The sequence below is a fragment of the Strix uralensis genome, chromosome 3, assembly GCF_047716275.1.
Source record: "Strix uralensis isolate ZFMK-TIS-50842 chromosome 3, bStrUra1, whole genome shotgun sequence".
In the NCBI taxonomy this organism is placed as follows: Eukaryota; Metazoa; Chordata; class Aves; order Strigiformes; family Strigidae; genus Strix; species Strix uralensis.
Genome location: NC_133974.1, coordinates 94,354,865 through 94,374,286, shown reverse-complemented (window position 1 = coordinate 94,374,286; position 19,422 = coordinate 94,354,865). Strand labels below are relative to the sequence as shown.

The window sequence follows — 19,422 nt, the reverse complement described above, 5'->3', positions numbered from 1 at the left end:
TGGGGAGGACTGGCAAAAGCAGCCAGCACTGCTCCGACTGCCGCGAGCCACCCTGCCGTATGTCTTCGGCTGCGTTCACGATAAGAAGGGTTCACACCGCCACCGCCGCCGCCATGCTTGGGCGGCCTCGCCGAAGGGCGCCGAGCAGAAGCGCCCTCACCAAGATGGCGGCCGCCCCACAGCGCAGCCCCTCACAAAGATGGCGGCAGCCGCGCAGATGTGGCCGCTCTCGGGCGGTGGCGCGGAGCGCAGCCCGCGCATGCGCGCCTACGGTCGGCCCGGGGACCATGGGCAAGAAGCGAGAGGGGCTGAGCGTGGCCCGGGAGGTGAGGGGCGGGTGGCGGTGGGGGTACGGCTGGGCTTGGCAGGGCTGAGGTGAGGCTCAGGCGCCACGGCAGCGTCTCCCTGGAGAGCGGTGGGTGTCAGGGAGGGCCGGGGCAATGGGTGCTTAGGGCCGCCGCTCTGACCAGGCTGTGCAGGGCTGGTGCTGTGCCCGGACGCCATCTTAATCTGCGATGGCAGCAGAGGGGGCCGAGGCAGGACTGCTTGTGCCGGGCTATCCCGCGGGCAGAGAGCTCAGTGCCCCTTCCTCTGCGCCAGGCCTTTGACTGAGCAATGGCGTTTGGTGCCCTTGCGCCTGCTGAGCCTTTGAGGCAGTGTGGGGAGAGGCAGCAAGTGCGTGCATCCATAGCGGGTGCTGTGGCAAGCTCTTGCCCCTCGCTAGCAAATCTCTGCGCAGCCCAGCCTGCGTGTTTCACCACACTGGTGGTGAAAGCCAGCAGTGTGCGGGGTGCAGGCCACTGCTTTTGAGGAACACGGCAATAAACTAGCAGAGGTGCCTGTAAATCACAGCAAAAAGGGGGAAAGACTGTTTTTTAAAAGTATGCCTTCCTTCTCAAGCTACCTTTTTATTGTTGTGCTTGGGTGTTTCATAATCTCCTGAGTAGCAGGAGGGCTGCTGGTAAGCTTTGTTTAAGCTTTATATTTGTATTAACAAACTGAGACATGTTAGTTAAGGTCTCTGAAGCATATTTTGTTTTGGGTCCTGCACTGAACAGTGCTATCTGGACTGACTTGGAGAGGCAGTGGAGAGCCCAAGAGTTCAAGTCAGGGTTGTGGATAGTTTGGGGACAGCAAAAGCCTGAACCTTCCTGACAAATGGGGCAGAATCGATCCAGTGAATCTCACTGGACTGGTCGCTTCTCCATCCTGAAGTCTTTCAGATGAGCATATGTACAACAGACCAAGATAGCTAGGGTAGAAAGGCCAGGGAAAGCACTTGAGCTTGTCATGTGCTTCATCAGCCTGTAAGGTAAAGGTGTGTCCTACTGTGCCATATGAATAGGAGTTCAGTTTATAGTAGTTTTCTGGTCTGTTTCATCTAGTTAGGCCTTCATTAGAGAAACAGACATTTCTGAGCACTCTAACCCAAATATAACTACCAAAGGGAGTCCAGAGGGCAGTGTGCTGACTGTCCAAGCTTCTCTTCAGTGATCCTAGCAGGGAGAGTTGAAATAATGAATTTTTGGTGATTGCTGTTTGAGATGTGACAGACAAGGAGAGTTGAGATGGTAGGGTCTACCTTAAAAAAAGAGAGGTGGCCAGAAGGGTGAGCCTGTCGGGGACCTGCTGGTCACAGAATGAAAAAGGATTGATTTTAGCTGCCACAGAAAATTCTTGCAAAGTGTTTGGGGACTTGTGGTAGCTTTAGATTATTAATTTTTTTTTTAGAAGTTGTCATGATAGAACATACTACTTTCAGAAGGATTGTAGAACTACTCTTCAGTGTGTCATAGATGAAAACTTAACCTCTCAATGCAAAGATGCCACTAAAAGATAAAATTCTTCCCCCTTGCAGTGATGAGAAAGGTACTGAATAGAAGTTAGGGAGGAAGAAAACAAAATGCCTTTAAACCAGAGGAAGAGGGCTGTGTTTCAGGTGTCAGAATGCATGATAACCAAGATATTGATTTAATAATTTAAACTTTTATTCAGTTCAGTCTTACCTTCTGAGCTGTTACGACTGTAAAGAAAACTTTCCAAATGAGTCTTAATATGACATGATGCATGGCTAGCTTTGAAAGGCCTAATCTAGGCAGAGTCATGCTTGTTTAACTGAAGTCATGATGCTAAATGAATGCAATTTTCTATATGGACACTTATCAGATTAGCTTGCACTTACAAATTGCAGGTGTAATTGATATGACCTGGTTTAAACCGATATAAATGTATTTCCATAATGTTGTGGTGGTTTAAACTCATGCCACTTCTCTTTTCATGTAGCTCTGTGGTCCTTCAACAGGCAGCCCTATTGATAATGCTGAGCTGCACAGAACCTTCTTGAGGAAACTTGTCAGGGAAATGAAACTGGGAAGACTGGTCCATTTTGTGGCAAAATAGTGAAAATGGAATGAGCTTAAGAGAGTGACAAGGATGATCAAAGGTGTGGAAAACTTCTATGCAAGAAACAACTCAGCATACCAGGTTCTTTTAAGCTTGAAAACATGACTGCAAGGGACCTGATATAGGTCTATATTCTCTGCATGCTATTTGTAACTTAAAGAGTGAACATTCACTGTCAATACAGAATTAGGGTTATCAAATGAGACTAGCAGCTGACAAGCTCAGAACAAACAGGAGGGGTTGGTTCTTCACATAACCTGTGGCTGTGCTGTGAAACTCCTTGCCAGAGGATGTTGTAACCCTTAAAAAATACTTGTGGTTCAGACAAAAACTGAAAAAAATTAATGGAAGTAAAAAAGTGGGGCTATTAAATGCAAAGAGAACACCCTGCACTCAGACAGTGCCTGAGCTGCAAAATGTCAAGTGTGTGTTTGGAGAAAGTATTGTTACGTGTATTTCTGCTTCTGACAAGGCAGCATCTGTGTGAGAGCATAAAGAATACGCAAAAGGCCAACCTAGTCTTTACTCAGTAAAGCTGTTCTTGCAGGATTTTTCAGAAAGCTGTGGGTGGTGCCGTGTGGTCACGTCTGCGTGCTATCCTGCAAAGCCGGTGGGCTGACAAACTGGATAGTCTCTGTAAGGCTGAAGGAGGAGATGCAGGTGGAATCCAGCCCTTTCTCCTTTACCAACACAGAGGGTTGATGTGCAGGATTTATCTTAGACTTTGCTGGTGGATCATCTTCTGTTGTGTAGTAGCTTGCCTGGTAAATATTTCCGAGCACGCTGTGGGCACAGCGTCTCCGAAATGATTTGCCAGCATGCAAAATGATTCCAAGAGCGTGGTGAAAATGGAAACGTGTCCATGGACTGCAAGTTAGCATATGAATTTAAACAAAACTTGTCTCTGCTGGACTGATTTTATAATCCAGCCAAATTTGTGGATGCAAGAACAACTAATAATTCTATGAAAAGAACCGCTCAAGTGTGCTGGCGGGTGACAAGGCATGAGAAGACTGCTCAGGGAAGGTTTTTTTCTTTACCCCCACCTCTTCAGTTGGCTTTGATCTGTTCTATGAGGGTCAGAAGACGAAAACCTCATTACCTAACGCTGTTGGATGTCAACGTATGTGTGATATGGCTCTTTGCCAGTATCTTAATTAGGGAATTCATAAAAGCGGAGGGTGGATGCCAGTTCTTGAAAAGTGCTTTTAGCCTTTCTGCTGGAAAGAAAGCTTTTATTAATTCATTACAAAATTTATTAAAAGGGATCCAGCTCAACTCTGTAAGCAAAGCTGCTTCTTTTTCCCTTCTTTCTTTGTCTCTGTCTTAATGTGAGCCATTTCGGGCTCCCTGCCCAAGATGGTCCCAACAAATGATATTTGTAATAGGCATGTAAGTCCATTTGGATTGAAATCCGCTCCAGGTCTCTCTGGTTTAAAAAGGTCACCAGATTGTGAGCGAGAGTTGCCAGAATTCAACAAAAATGGCTCAATGTCTTGTCGTGCCTTGTGGAGCAAGGGAGGCAATCTGGTCTTAGATTCCTGTGTGAGTCCAAAGCTGCTGAGACTTCATTTTCTGGAGTGGCTCTTGAAGAGCAGAAGGGCAGCTCTGTCTGCCGTGAGCTGCTGCCTGGATGTGAAGCACCTGTTTCACTTGGCCCTTTTAACTGACACTGCTTACAGATGTTGCTGCAAGTGAAGTCCTGTGTCCCTGCTGCCAGCCATGTGAACCTGAGGAGTTGTCACATGAGCTTCCTGCATGCTGCACTTCAGCTCTGTCCCAGAGGATCCTCTCCATGGAAAGAAGAGCCGGAAGGAGCAAGGGTTTGTCTTTGCAACTGATAAGCCACTGCGCTGAGATTCCACACTAGCTTATCTTTTTCGTGGCAGTGCAGTGATAGTTCAGCTAAGCGAGCTTGGCTGTTTTCATGTGGGATACCAATAAATCTAGGTACATACCCCAGCTAACCTTCTCATGTATTAGTTAGTAGGAGGGAAAGCTTTCCATCCACAACAAGCTCAGGTGTGCTCTTGCTTCTAGGATTGCCCTCCTGGAGAGCTGCTGCAGGGAATTATGCCAGAGCTCTACAAGTTTTCTTGTGCTACAGCTTTACAGGCTATGGCCCCCTGGGAGTTTCCTCAGCAGCCCAGAGAGTAATCAGTAATTCTCAGGCATTGCTCTGATTTGTCCCTGTGCTTATTTTCTATTTCTCTTTTTCCTTTGCCCTACAGTGAAAAGTCACTTGGATGGCTGAGCTATTGAGTGACTCCTAGTTTGCAGAAACAGGTCTCACATCCCAGGTGAAGCAATAGCACTGACATAACCACGATAGTGCTCTGCCCATAGTTTGGGTCAGTGTCTGAGGCTCCTTGTGTAAATGAGCCACCTCCAGAAGACAGATATTATTGTCCTAATTTATAAGTAGGGAAACTGAGGCACAGTGAATGACTAACATCTGGGAGTCCTAGCTCTTGTCCTTCCTTACAACCCCTAACGCTCCACACTAGCCTGAAGAAAAGAAATAGTGAGATTTTGGAGGAAAAATATTTTGTTCATTCAGCAATCTGTTCCTCCTTTCTTGCTTTTTTTTGATTATTTTCTGTCCCTTGTGCCCCCAGCTCAGCAAAGCTGATGGTGCAATTCTTGGGCATGTGGTTTATTAGCAAATTATTGCTCTCCAGCAGGGGACCCAAACTTTGGTTTTGATTTAAGAGCAGTAAAACCAGTTGAAACTTTTAAAGTATTACGTGGAATCTGGAGATTTTTAGTCAGCAGAAAGTAAAAGCATTGGCAAAGTTGAGCAGAATATCCTCTTGTTATGTCTCGTGAAATGACGGAACTAGGGGCAGAGAATATACTAGTGAGAGCAACTGCAAACTGAGCGGGAGGAGCAGTTCTGGAGGAGAGGATAGGAAGTGCAATGACATGGATAATTTAGTGGTGGGCTTGGCAGACGACTAACCAAAGCTCTCATTAAATTGTATTCTTTAACATGATTTTTAAACATGTTTCTAGGGAAGGCATCTTACATTGTAATAAATTTACTGGCTAAGGAGGAGCCAGGTAACACATGCTGAAGTATCTCTTGCTGTGAGGGTTTCCAGCAGATAAGGGAGCAGAGACAGAGTCTTTTGTAGATGGTACAAACTGATGAGGGAGATGGTCATTCTTAAATCAGACCGGACGACACCCCACTCCACTCTACTGCACTCAGTACTACTGCACACAAATTAACTTACTGATAAGCGTGGTCAGAGCTGACTTGGCTGAAGCTCTTGGTTGGCCCTGAAGCAGACTGGGGCAGTGCATTTCGCTGACAGAGCTCTAGTGGATGACAGTGGTGAGCAGCTGGAGTTAACATTCTTAACTGGCACAGCTGGATATGGAGGAGGGCAATTATCTTTGCCCTGACTGAACACATTTTCAGCTAATACGCTTCAAAAATATCCGTGTCCCCATGCAGGCAAACCCAAGCATTGCCAAACACAGAAGCGCCATTCCCTGTGCTCTGGGATCAGGTGGTGTGCCTTGGTGCTCCCCTTGGGCTCAGGGGGAGCTGTGCAGGTGCCTCTGGGGAGCTTGGCATCTCAACAGCCCTAGCAGAATTGCCTGATAACAAGGGACTTTGAAATTGCTATCTGGTAAGATGCAAAGATTTATTTGAGCCTTGTTGTATACGACCCCCTCCCCAGCTCTGCTGTGCTCCTTACAGTGAGACTATTCACCTGACTGACTAAACTCCTTTTTGCAGTCTGCTTTGTTCTCTCCTTTACATCAAGCCTCTTCTCCCATCCTGCTTATTTATAATGCTTGCCTGCCTTTCCTGAGCAGAAGGTGTGAGATTGCTAATGAGCTCAGGATGGAGCTGATCCCCAAAGCAGCAATAATTAGGGATCACTACCTTTGATTTTTGTTTCCTGTATGACTGTTTATGGGAGTGTTTGTGCCCTGGGCCACCTCTGAGGCTGATGTCCAGGCAGCTGGTGTCTCATTCCACCTTGGTACTTTAGCTGGGACCATGCTGCCTCTTAGCTTGTGGTTTGTGAATGCTCCCACCACAGAGAGGCTGTGCTGCGAGCTGTCTAGCCGGCCTTGGCCTTGCTTGGAGAACTAGACACAGCAGGAGTGTGCTAAGTAGCTAAAAAGAGAGGTCATTACCACCTCAGGCCACTGAGGCCATTTTCTTTCAGGCTGGGATGTTGTGCTCATATTATCTGATTAGTCCCACTGTTTCTCTGCTGGAAGCAAGCCTGAAAGACAAAGTTTTCCTAAAGATGTCTACACTCTGTTTGCCAGGCAGAAGAGCGGAATGATTCCCAGGAGAACTGTTGTCCATGGTAGGATTCCCTCCTGGGCAATCCATTTGCACACAAGTAGATCAGACCTCTTGTACTTCCCCCCCCCCCCGTGTACTCCCTCCTCAGGAAGACAGGAGGGTGGCTGTTAGGAAACCGATGAGGAGACACAAGGAGATGACCAGTGTTTTTCTGCATGGGAACATGTTGCTGCCAAAACTTGGTGCAGGTCAAAGGTGTGGAGGCAGTGGTGAATGCTCTCTTGAATATACTGTGCGGACTGCTGTTGCTGTTGTAGATCTAACTGGGTAAAAGAGATAGTAGGTTTCCCCTTTGTCCCCTCTTCACCCAACCAGACAGCTGAGGGTGCTTTGTATTCACATCCCATGAACTTCTGCATCTGTTCATAGCACTAAATCAAGACCTTGCCCCTCAGGCTGTGGCCAAGGCCAGTCTCTCTTATTTTACCCTCTTTTATTGCATAAAGCTGCCTTAGATCACATATTTGCTTGTGGACCCACATGCACAGAAACTAGAACAGGCTGGAACAGGATCAGATCTTAGCAAAAAAAGTGCTGGCCAGCCACACAAGCGGGAGTGTTAGAGCTGGCTTGGCTGTGTCTGGGATTACAATGTCACTGTTGCATGGGGTATAATACAGGCTGATCTGGGAGGTGATGGGCCCTCTGTGCTGTGATCTCTACACAGAGCTGGGGCTGCTCCTCCCTTGATTTGGGGAGGAAGGAGGTGGAGTGGCTGAGCTGCCACCCTTCCCATCTGAGTGGGGATGGATCCATCTTAGCTGAGAGAGGAAAAGATGGTGACTGGTATGGTGTTTTTCAGATTGATGGACTGGAGGAGAAGCTGGCACATTGCAGACAGAGCATAGAAGAGGTGGATCTTAAACTGCGCAGAGAGAAGCTCAGCCCTGAAGGAAGGTATTGATGACCACTTCGTTTCACAGCTGTGGCCGTGCACTTCAGCTAGCTGTCATCCTGCTGTAGCTCTTGAAGGGATGGGAACATGTGGTTCCCCATGACAAGGCTCTCTTCCCCCAGCTTGGAGCTCACCTGGGGAACTTGCCAGGGTGAGAAGTTCAGTGACACATGGAGAGAGCTTTATCTTATCAACAGCCTCACTCTCCAGCCTGCACCACAACCAGCCAAGCAGTGCCTGAAACTTGCTAGTTCATTTGCAGAGCTGGCTCCTGGCCTGCTAGTAAACAGCTCCATAAGTCTGGCAAAGGTTCACTGCACACTGCTACTCAGGCCTTGCTGAAGCTGCCCGAGTTCAGTCAGGGGAGATGTGCAGCAACTACTGCTGAGGGCCAAACCAGGCTGGGATGCAACTGTAAAAGGGGCTGAGGGAAATTACTCTATTTGTGCCTGTTTTGCAGATGTGTCTGGATGTAGGGATGCGGTGACACACTGGCTTTTCTTGGTAAAGGGAAGAGGGACAATCCCCCTGAAATCTGTGACTGATGTAGAAGAGGCAAGTGCAGGTTTCTAGAGCTGGGATTCAAGCAAGGACTTTGACCTGGATTTTGTACCAGACATAGGCAGAACCTGCTATTTATCTAGAGTATGAAGCGAGAGATCCTAGATCTCCCAGCTGATTCTCAAATCTCTCTGCTTGAGGACATTCTTCTAGTCATCAGCATCCTACTGTTTTGTGCGCTCTCTCTCCCCACCCCACCCCGCCCACATCCCCTTTACTGGGACTTTATATGCCCATCCAAATTTCAACAGGCTCCTGTCTCTCATCTCTCTAGCTCCTCATCTTAACAGTCCTTTTATAGGCCTAAAGTCTTCTTATGTTTACTGTCTGTATTCTTTATCTGGTACTTAGGTGGCCAACAACGAAACCTACAGCTGTGGTAACTTGACAGGATGGAATATATCTGTATGATTTCTCTCTGAAATATAGGGCCTAGAGCAAAGATGGAGGAATAGGGATTTCTGGCTGCTTTTCTGAATTTTACAACTTTGTGGTGCGTTGATTCTGGCTGGATGCCAGGTACCCACTGAAGCTGCTCTATCACCCCCCTCGTCAACTGGACAGGGGAGAGAAAATACAGCAAAAGGTTGACATAACAGTGGGGAGATCACTCACCAATTACCATCATGGGCAAAACAGACTCAACTTAGGAAAATGAATTTAATTTATTACCAATCAAATCAGAGTAGGATGAGAAATAAAACCAAATCTTAAAACACCTTCCACTCACCCTTCCCTTCTTCCTGGGCTTAACTTCACTCTCGATTTCTCTACCTCCTCCCACCACAGCAATGCAGGGGGATGGGGACTGGGGGTTGTGGTCAGTTCATCACCTGTTGTTTCTGCCCCTCCTGCCTCCTCAGGGGGAGGACTCCTCACACTCTTCCTTTTCTCCAGCGTGGGGTCCCTCCCACAGGAGACAGTCCTCCATGAACTTCTCCAACATGAGTCCTTCCCACAGGCTGCAGTTCTTCATGAACTGCTCCAGTGTCGGTCCCTCCCACAGCGTGCAGTCCTTCAGGAACAGACTGCTCTAGCATGGGTCCCCCTCGGGGTCACAAGTCCTGCCAACAAACCTGCTCCAGAGTGGGCTCCTCTCTCCACAGGACCATAGATCCTGCCAGGAGCCTGCTCCAGCGTGGGCTTCCCATGGTGTCACAGCCTCCTTTGGGCATCCACCTGCTCCACTGTGGGGTCCTCCAGGGGCTGCAGGTGGAGATCTGCTCCCCATTAACCTCCATGGGCTACAGGGCACAGCCTGCCTCACGAGGGTCTACACCACGGGCTGCAGGGGAATCTCTGCTCTGGCACCTGGAGCACCTCCTCCCCCTCCGTGTTCACGGACTTTGGTGTCTGCAGAGTTGTGTCTCACATATTCTCACTCCTCTCCCCGGCTGTAGTGTCCTTGCACAGTTTTTTTCCCCCCCATTCTTAAATATATTATCACAGAGGCGCTACCACCATCCCTGATGGGCTCAGCCTTGGCCAGTGGTGGGTCTGTCTTAGAGCTGACTGGCATTGGCTCTGTCAACACAGGGGAAGCTTCTAGCAGCTTCTCACAGAAGCCACCTCTGTAGCTCCCTGGCTACCAAAACCTGGCCATGCAAACCCAGTATAAACTTGTATGGAGATGGAAACAAATTCTGTTGCCCTAATACAGACCATTTGAAAAACCCTGGAGGAAGGTACCATGATCAAAATTACCGATTCAGTGAGTAGTACACAAAGGAGAGTGCTGCTTTCCCATTTTGAAGTTCAGTTGTCATGGTTTCTTCAGGTCTCTTCTCAAAGCCTCTTCCCTTGACTGTTTTCACAAGGCAAGTTTCTAAGTAGCAGCTCAGTCATGTTGGTAAATCTGTCTTCTCACTTCCTCCTGGCTGCACTCCATATTGCCTTTCCCCAGTTGCCTTTGAGAGCACTTTCTTCTCCTGCTGCTCTGATGTAGCTTGCTTTCTTGTCATCCCTTACTTAACTAGCTGTACACATAGATTTGGATCTCTTTCTTCCTACAGGTTCTTGCTCTGCCCCAAGGGGAACAACAAACTGTTACACTTGCTGCCTTCTCTGTCTGCTCTGAACCAGGAGATAATTTGTTAGTGTGTGTTTATTTATATGCACACAGTCTGAAAGGAGTGACCGCATCCTCACTGCTGTAATGGAAATGCTGCTGCTTTCAGGCAATTTCTTTTGCGTTTATATTTTAAACCGTATATTAATTAATCATCTTGTGCAGTTTGAGACAAGGGCTGGGTTGGTCTAACTTACTCTTTACTGTTATTATCCTGAGTCTTCAGTCTAATAACAGATTGTTACTGGGCTTGGATTCAGCTTGTTACCTTGAGTTGACCACTTTGTGTAAATTAGCTACCTCTGACAAGCATCCCAGCTTCAATTCGTCAGAAGAATTAGCATTCGAGCACTAAGCCAGATGTGCTGGAAGGGCAGGATCCTGCAGAGAGTGTGCAGGGACCCTGCCCCATCCCTAGCTGGGGCAGAACTTCCTGCCCCACCTGGGGGAACAGAGTAGGGGGCTCTCTGACACACAGACCCCTTTCTAGTCTGCTTGTGTACCCTGACACTGTCCTGAAAGGACAGATCTGAAGCAGTTTGCGGGAAGGAAAGAATAATCTAAAACTGCTGCATCTCTTCTCTTGCACAGCTAGGGGTTTCTAAACTGGCACATCTCTACAGTGAAGGGTGAGGAGCTCATTCTGTGAGCAGATATCCCCGACCGTGGGACAGTCTCTCTTCTATCATACAAGCAAAGAAATAGGCTGTGTTGTGCCTCACAGGTAATGAACTCCTCTTCTCATTACAGAAAGTCACTGGAGAGAGAGAGAAACTTACTAATGACCAAAGCTGACAACTATGGTAAGAGCTTCATTAAAAATGGTCCCTCTGGGCTGGATGGGATCAGTGCTGCAGCTTAGCTTCGTCTTCAAGCTCCTGCCACCTCTGACTTCTGCCTTTGAATTCAGGTTCAACCAAAGGGAGCTAGACTGAGGGAAAGCTAGTCAGCATATTATAATAGGAGTCTGGATCCTCCTGCTTGAGCTGTGCTATCATAGGGAAAAAAAATAAGCATCGGCTAATGAGGGGGGAAAGATGTCCCTTTCACACACCCCAAATTACTGGTCTTTAGATAATCTTAGCCAACAGATTGACTTGGGTAGCTTTTAACATCCCCCCCCCTTTTTTTTTCCCTTCCCCTTTTTTTTTTAATAGGGGCTTGCTAAGAAAGCTGGCAAGTGCTATCTGGAGTGTAGCAAAGTATACCTTCCTTGGGGAGGGTTCTCACTGTATCAGTTTCTGGAGCCATTCACACTGATGATGCATTCACCTGCAATTCCAGAGAGCCAGGGTCCTTCCTTACTGCAAGTCCTGCTGTAGACAGTTAAAATGAGTCTCTCTGAGCTACCGCAGGTTTGACAATACTACCATCCTGTTAGGGATGCTGCTTTGCATGTCTTCAGGCTCCTGGTAGTGATCAACGTGTTAACTGCTTGACAGCACTCTGCAGCAGTGTAAGCACCAGAGCTCACACAAGGGAAAGAAAGAAGCATGAGTGTTCTTTTAGGCTTGGAGAGTTGAAAGCTGGGGAATGGCCAGCAAGTTTGAAATTTTAACTCATGTTAAAGGACTGTTTCCAGAAGACTAACAGTTATTTTAAACAGATTTAAAGCTGTTCCTAAGGGCCTATCAGTAGAGGCAGCAGAAGACTCTGCACATCGCTGCCACCCTTTCCCCAGTAGTCAGCCATCGCTGCTAGCTAGCATCAACAGAGCAATCCGACAGGCTGCTCAGAGAGCAGCAACAGCCTCACCTAATGGTGATGGCTGCTCCTTCTGGAACAGAACAGACAGTGCATGTGCACACAGTCTTTTTAGATCACCGCTATGGCCTCTGATTAAATCTCTGCTTATTCCAGCTGACACACTTGAGGCCATGAACTGCAGTTGCTGACAATGGCATTATTCCATCAGTTTAAGCTGGCACTGCTGTGCCTGGGGTTATGTGATCTCCTGCCCCTACCACCTTCTCTGTAGCCTTGCAGATTCAAGCAGTTTGCTCTGTGGTTGCATGAGAATGCTTGTACTATGTGAAGAATGGGGGCCAAAAGAACAGCTAAAAGCCTGTTTTGATACCAGCCCATTTGGGAGCCTGCAGCACCAGGACATTCCTGCTGGAGGCTGCTAGTGCAAACTGTAGAGGCAGTAAACCGTGCAGTCACTGCAGCTGAATTCAGCAGCAAGAGCAGTCTGGCTCTGGAGACAGCCTGCACCCAACTGTGCCCTGCAAAATAATTATTGCTGTTTGGCCATGTGACACGTAATGCTGTAGGCCTCACTTCTTGCCTATACCATCCAGCCAAGCCTTGTGGAACAGAACTAGTGGTAAAGTGAATGGAACAGAAATGGAGAGCAGTAAGACTCCATATTTTCAGTAGGCACTTCCTTCCTCTCTCTACATCTGTGTCTCTTCTTCTGTAAACGGGCCAGGGAAAGTGACCTGTCTCTAAAAAGCTGTAGACCCCAACAGAATGAGTGTCCAGGTTCAGACCTGTCCCACATTCACCCTTCTGGGGCACAAGGAAACCCAGATTCTGCAACATTCAAAGGTGGCTACAGTTGTATTTAAGTAAATTTAAGCACTAGGAAAAGGTACCAGGCTGTTAGTCTAGTAGATACTAAAATAGTTCTTCTCCCTCTGTCTTCTTCATTCTCTTGGGGAACAAGCAGTTAGAATGATGACCCATTTTGTCCTTAGTAGGGTCCTAGAGAAAGGTCATTTGCAGACAGGAACTGGTCTGGCACTGAAGTGTTCCCAGGCACAGCTAGTGAGATTGACAGGATGAGAGTTAACAAATGGAAGGGTTCCTGTTAGTTGACTTCCTATTTAGCACATCTTACAGTTGGCAGCTTTGTGTACTGATCCCAAGAGAGTCACCTGTGGCCAAGGTAGCATTGTGTTTTTAAGACAGTTTTGAAAGGAGGTGTAGCTGCAACACGAAGAACACTCACAGGCAAGGCTTTTGTTTGTTTCCTAGAGAAAGAACTGAGTGTGCTTCGTAAGGAAAATCGCAAGAATGCTGCCCTTGCTGTGGCCATGGGGTTGCTGATTGCTCTTATTTACGCCTGGTGGATGATGTGATTGCACTCAAGAATTCTCCCTGCTGACCAAATGACTCTCCTGCAAGGAACTCTTCCTCCTCTCACCACCATGCCTCCCCCAAGGGTGAGGATCAGCATTTCAAATTGCTGTTCTTGTTTATCCTCTCCAAGCCCCATTGTAGCTTTTTCTCTGAGAATTGAGGGGGACAGGAGACAAACCAGAAATCACAGCACACTTGCAGTTGGAAATTGGGTCAAGCAGAGCTCAAGGTGGTGCTGTCTTACCCAAAATGCAGTCAAGACCATCCAGCCTGTTGCAGGAAGGAAATACGTTCTCCGTTTTGAAGAGGACCTCTGTGGTTGCAGACAGATGCTCTCTGCCCAGCCATAACCCAGCCTTCTTGGTTCCTGGGACAGCCATAAGCTGAAGGGACACCAGGCTCTTTGCATCAAAGAGTAACTTGCATATTGTTACCTACAGACTCCACGTGTTCCCGGAGCTGAGCTAAACAAAGATGTTTCCTCCTCCACACTGACTTACAGGACCAAAGGAATCCTACCTCCACAAAACCACATGGGAGGTAGGTGTATCTTTTTCTGCAAGCAGGTAGCATCCAACTTGAGATCTGGGTGCTTGGGCTTTAAGACAATCTACCTACCTCTCTGGTGCATCAGAGCTTTGTAGCCATTTTGTGCCTCTAAGAATCAACACTTGCAGAAGAGAATTTACTATCAACTCCAAAGGATGGAAGAGCCTCTGCAGGGCTTTAAATAAAATAATTTGACCATGTAACTTCCTGATTTTCTTTTTTTCCTGTTTTATAACATGTGTGCTTTATTCTCATCCTACCCTCTCCCTGTTGGCACACACTGCCCCACAGTAAGCCTATGTCGGGTTAGGCGCTTAACATCCCTGGTCAGCGAGGTCTCAGCGCTGCGTTATTGGTCTGTTGTGGCCTAGAATCTACTGGAGTGTTTGCTTCCTTGAGGTGGAAAAGCAGCTTAGCACACTGGAGAGTGCTGGAGACTATCCCCTGTAGTCCCCTCTCATTCTGTTGCAGTAACATACACTAGGTAGCCCTCAGTGTGCTCTAATGTGCCAGGAAATCCTTTTAAAGGGGACTAGCCTTGAAAATTTAACTGTGCATGGCATTTCTCCATCTCCACACACACCACTGGCCAGAATTCTGTGGGAAGCAAAGTAAACAAGTGCTGGTTTGAACGGAAGGGGCTGTATTGGTAATAAGACAATGAAAGCAGAAGTCAACACAAAATGATACACAGCCTAATAACAATACATTGTGCAATTAATGTACATAAACATTCCCTTCAGCAAGACCCTCCTCACCCCCCTTCCCAACATAATCCTTCCATATTTACCCTGCAGCAGGGAAGCACATAGCATGGTAGCTCATGCTTGCCTTCTTGAAGGGGGATTCAGAATCAAGGTTCAGTGCATCAAAAACAAATTAAAAATAAAAGCAAATTAAAATCAGGAGGAGCTGGAAGCAACTGGGTAAACAGAAAGTATCTGTTTATAAAAGCTAGCCTGCAGGCTAACCAGGTTTTTTTGCACCCTTGGAGGCCTACACTCACCCCAGTGTACTTCCTAGGCACCCTTCTGTCTGCCAGCCCACAGGAGACCAAAGCCCTGAGTGGAGGACGTAACACTGAGCAAAGGAGCCTGCAGAGGGAGCAGCATGCTTTGCTGGCATTGGAACAGCCTCAGGGCAGGCCGAAGAAGCACCAGAACTCAAATTACTGGTTGGTTTAAAAGGCCAACTGTCCACAGACCTGAAAACCATACAGTTGGGAGGTTCTTTATTGCCCACTGGGAGAGAATCATCCTCATCTCTCATGGAAGTGCTTTTGCCAAAACAAAACTGCCAGTAACAGGCCTCTTGTTGGGGCGGGGGGGGGGGGGACGGGACAGGAAGGGCCACCATTTCTTTCACACATGTTTTACTGATGCTTCAGAGCAGAGGGGGTCTACAGATCAGCAAGAGGATGCATTAACAGCATGCAGTCCCTCAGCTGCTTTGGTAGACTGGGGACTAAATAATGACAAATGTGGAAAAAACAGCTTTGACCCACTTCACTTTTGGCCAGAGCTGAAGAAACAGAACATCTTCCCTGCACAATATTCAGGGCTGCCTATTTGTACGCTAAGCTCCCGTCCTTTGCCTCCTCCAGTTTCCACTGACCAACAGACCAACTTCTGTGCTGCTCCGTTAGCCAGGTGTGTGGTTCTGCAGTTATCAAGCCTGAGTATAGTTTTCTCTGGTGCAAGGAGTTGCAGCTGTTAAATTCATTTATACCAAACTGTAGAGAATTAATACATGGTTATATGGAGACAGTTTCCTTGGGAAGACACGGAAATGCTCCAGGCTCAGAGAGCACAGCCTACTTGTAGGATGACATTCATCTGTGTGCTGAGAATGAGCACAAAACCTACGTGTGATGCTGGGCCTTAAAGGGTAGAGGTGGGACTTCTACAACATGCCATCCTCTTCTGGCTTCGGGTGGGGTACAGGGCACCCACATGCCTACAAGTGAGAATTTCCATGTCTTGCTACATAAAGCTTGTTCAAATCCTACGTATGGGTGTGGAGAGAAAGAAACAAGAATCTAAACAACTGCTACAGATTCTAGGAGAACTATAGCTTTCTTTAAGGCACAGTTCAGACAACCCCTAAATCCGTTTCCTCCCTGCTGCCAATCTGTATTTAAAAACAAGCCAAGAACAACAAAAAAAGGGCAATTTTGCTGCTTGGCCAAAAGCAGTCAACTGTGTGTTCTGATTTATGTGGAAGACCTGGCAAAAGTGCCATGGAAGCCAGAAGTGAAGGTAAAACACACAACAGAAGACTACTTTGAGCCCAGCACAGAAGTGCATGGAGAAGTCTGTTGACATACAAATACCATGCTGAGAGTTTCACAGCTCTGTGCCTTCACCCCAGATGGAGTTCCAGGGTCAAATGAGACATGGAAGATTTCAAAGCCCACTGACATTTAAAAAGGAAAGTCTGGTAACCTTTCCAGTGGGCACTGTCAGGGGACAGGTTTTCTTCTGATTAACCAACATGGTCACAGTCAAGATCTCTTTTCACTGAAGCCCTGGGGTGTTTTTAATTAAGTCAGACGTTCCCATCATTTCCTCCAAAGACCTCCAGCATCACAACCTTCTTGTGTCTTCCCTCCCTGAAGATTTGGGTAATAGTGTTGAGTACCAAGAATCAAAGCACCTTGGTCTCAGCACAGACACGTTCACAAATTAACCTCAGGCTGCTGGCTCACGATCAGTCATTGACCTGGAGAGGGGAAATCCTTGTCACAGCAGCTTCTAGAGGTCTGAGAAAGCCCTAGTACCAAGCACTTCAAAGCTGTGCCAGGAACCTCTGTTGGCCTTTGTCCAACAGGACACCATCACACAGGAATTGCCAGTGGCCAGCCAAGTGCCTTGATAAGCAGAAGTGTTGGAGACACCAACAAAAATACATACTTGTGTCCCAAAGCTAGCATTCCGCAATGAGTTAACCCCCTCCACTGGGCAGGCCTTTGACAAGGCCGAGGAGACAGATAGCTGCCAGGAACGATGCAGGGCTGCTTCAATGTGCTGTTATCCAGCTCTGCCACCAAGACATCTCTGCTTCCTTCCCACGCTGCCAGAGAAGCACAAGCCTGGAGAGTTCTGGGGCACACAGAGCTCCACAAACCTCGCTGAATGTTTGAACAGGAGCAAAGAAAGCTGCCAGCCCCTTGGCCTCATGCATGCAGTAGGTCAGGACAAAAGGGCGTCAGGCCTTGGCTTCAGGAGTCACCATGGGTACTCCGGCAGCAGGCGCTACCTGGGCCGTACTTGTATATACACTGCCAGGGCAGAGCCTTGTCCTGTGCCTTCTGCATACCACCCCTCCTGCATTCACCTCCAGGAAATCAGCTCTGGAGAAGACCGGGGTAGAAGTTGTGGAGCCTCCCCAATCTCATCAGTCCCTGAAGAATCCAAGCTGGGCTCAGCCACCCCTGCACCCCTCAAGAGAGCAGGGTTAGGGGTAATGCGCTTGGATGAAAGACAGGACATCCTCCTTCGATAGCTTCTCTGGATCTTGCCTTTTCTGAGAGTCGTGCACTTTGACACCTTCCCCCCACTCCCAGAAGAGGCGGCTGTAATGGCAGACACTGTGGGCACAGAGAAGAGCAAGATTAGTTTGGCGGGGGAGGGGGCGGGAAGGAAAACACTGTCACCCTCGCCACAAAGTGCGCTACAGAGACAGCTGCCCTTGCAATGGGAGCCACACACAGATATTCTATCTAAGGCATGCCTTGGAAAAAAAACAGTACATACATTCATTCACCTTACAAACTCTACAGCCCTTAAGATACAGCAACTTCCAAGCCTAAGAGATTTCCATGGAAACAAACTTGTTAATTCTAGCTTCACTCAAAATTCAGTGCAGTATTTGCTGGAAGGAGACAGGTCATTAGGGAAAAGCCTACCCCCCCCCAGGTTTTTGAGAGGATGACTGTCATTGCAGGCAATGGAAAGGCCTTCATGAAGAATTTAGAAAGTCTGCCAGCAGCAGCAATCTAATCACACACCACAAACCTACCAGAATCAGTAATAGCTGTCCTAGGGAGCTCTGCAAACGAACAGGGCTTCACACTGTACAAAAGCAGCTAGGAGCATCCCCTCTTTCCCCTCATGTGAAATAACCAAGCTCCTCTTGGCTGCCAAGAGTTCTGGTCCTACAAATGCCATATCACTCCATCCACCAAGCACAGCCCTCCCTCACTGCATCAACATAGTCCCAGCCATAATGAAAACAGAGCTGCTAATTACTGCAAACACAGCAGCCTTTAGTTTTCTACAATTACTGACACTTAATATTCATAGCTTATTTGGTGCTACTGTTCTAACAAAGCAGTACCAGCACAGTGACAAGAGCACATGTCAATGGCTAATTACAGACACATTAGTACTCACTAACCACAACACAACACATCCCTTCTGGAGTCCCCCAGAAGAGCTCCCTCCACCTCCTCAGCCATTCATGCAGGTTCATGCTGGCCTACTTCAGAGTACTGGGAGCAGAACTAACCACATCCCATTCTTCCATTTAGCGGGTTAAGGAATGCTAAGGATTCTTAAGAGCACTGCTGTAAGGTAAGGAGATTCACAATGAGAAAAATCAGGATCAAGCTCTTGCTCAGAGGCAGAGTCCTGGGTAGTGGTGGTAGAGGGCATCTCTTGAGACTACCGGAAGGCAGGGTGTGCAGAACATCTCCACCCATCAGCCCCGAGGTGTCACATAGACTCAGGATTTGCTGTACTTCAGACATGCATGGCCTTAGCCTAGCAGTCAATAGATACAGACAGGGTTCAGCAGCCACACTGTTAATGACTGTTCAGTGACAAGCCACTCCATCCTCTCCCAAGGAGCTGCTGCTTTTCTCTCTCACTCTCTCTTTAAACAGCTCCCAGCTACCTACAGCTTATTCCAGAGCCTGGGCTAAATGAACTGGGATTTGCTTTTAAATTAGCAACTTACAACCAAGCATCTTAAAATACAGAGATGCAGCAAATTACAGTTGCTGGGCTCAATTTCCATTTCCCTGTGTGCAGGGAGGTTCGGTAACTTGTACTCTGCTGCAGACAGGGGAACAAAGTTGTGAGATATGTGTTATTCATAGCAATTAATTGCAAAATCCACAAATCCAGCTCAGCAGTTTCCTGAGAAGGTGCCAGCTTCTGCAGCATACCCTGCTGGTGACCAAGCTGCAAACGACTGCAAGAACATAGCACAACATGCCTGAACTCCCTTCCAAACACCCCCTCCGCACACACACACAGTTATCCTTCCATAGCCTCAGCTCTGGCTTGTACTCACTGAAAGGGTGCGATGGATTCAGAAGGGAGGTCATATGTCGCCTGCTTGGTCATTTTGTTGAAGAAGAATTTCCTTTTGGAGTTTTTGCTGTATGCCATTGTCCAGGGATCTTGCAGAAGAATCACAGGGATCAGACAGAAAATGAAAAGGGGAAGAAAAAGCACAGTATAAACACACATATAGCACAAGCAGGGAGGAGGAATCTATAAGAATAATTGTGATCCTTCT

The 19,422-nt window shown here is 47.6% G+C and overlaps 2 protein-coding genes across 5 annotated transcripts in view; one reads left to right on the top strand and one right to left on the bottom strand.

Moving 5' to 3' along the window:
• The first annotated feature begins 272 nt into the window (after window positions 1-272).
• CCDC167 (coiled-coil domain containing 167) lies at window positions 273-14,099 on the top strand. Of its 3 annotated transcripts, none has more exons than XM_074863479.1 (5): window positions 273-326; window positions 4,086-4,226; window positions 7,542-7,636; window positions 11,014-11,066; window positions 13,243-14,099. In XM_074863479.1, the coding sequence occupies exons 1-5, from the start codon at window positions 288-290 to the stop codon at window positions 13,344-13,346; spliced, it is 432 nt and encodes a 143-aa protein (XP_074719580.1). In that variant the 5' UTR covers window positions 273-287; the 3' UTR covers window positions 13,347-14,099. The 3 variants fall into 3 exon arrangements, with proteins under 3 accessions (XP_074719580.1, XP_074719581.1, XP_074719579.1); XM_074863478.1 differs by lacking the exon at window positions 273-326 and adding an exon at window positions 2,456-3,526; XM_074863480.1 differs by lacking the exon at window positions 4,086-4,226 and having other exon boundaries at window positions 274-326.
• Window positions 14,100-14,522: 423 nt separating this feature from the next.
• The window catches only part of CMTR1 (cap methyltransferase 1), a 28,662-nt gene continuing 23,762 nt past the window's right edge, over window positions 14,523-19,422 (bottom strand). For both annotated transcript variants that reach the window (XM_074863473.1, XM_074863472.1), the window contains exons 23-24: window positions 19,195-19,303; window positions 14,523-17,485 (exon numbers count right to left, since the gene is read on the bottom strand). In XM_074863473.1, coding sequence (XP_074719574.1) covers window positions 17,353-17,485; window positions 19,195-19,303 — 242 coding nt within the window. In that variant the 3' untranslated portion in view covers window positions 14,523-17,352. The remainder of the gene's footprint in view (window positions 17,486-19,194; window positions 19,304-19,422) is intronic.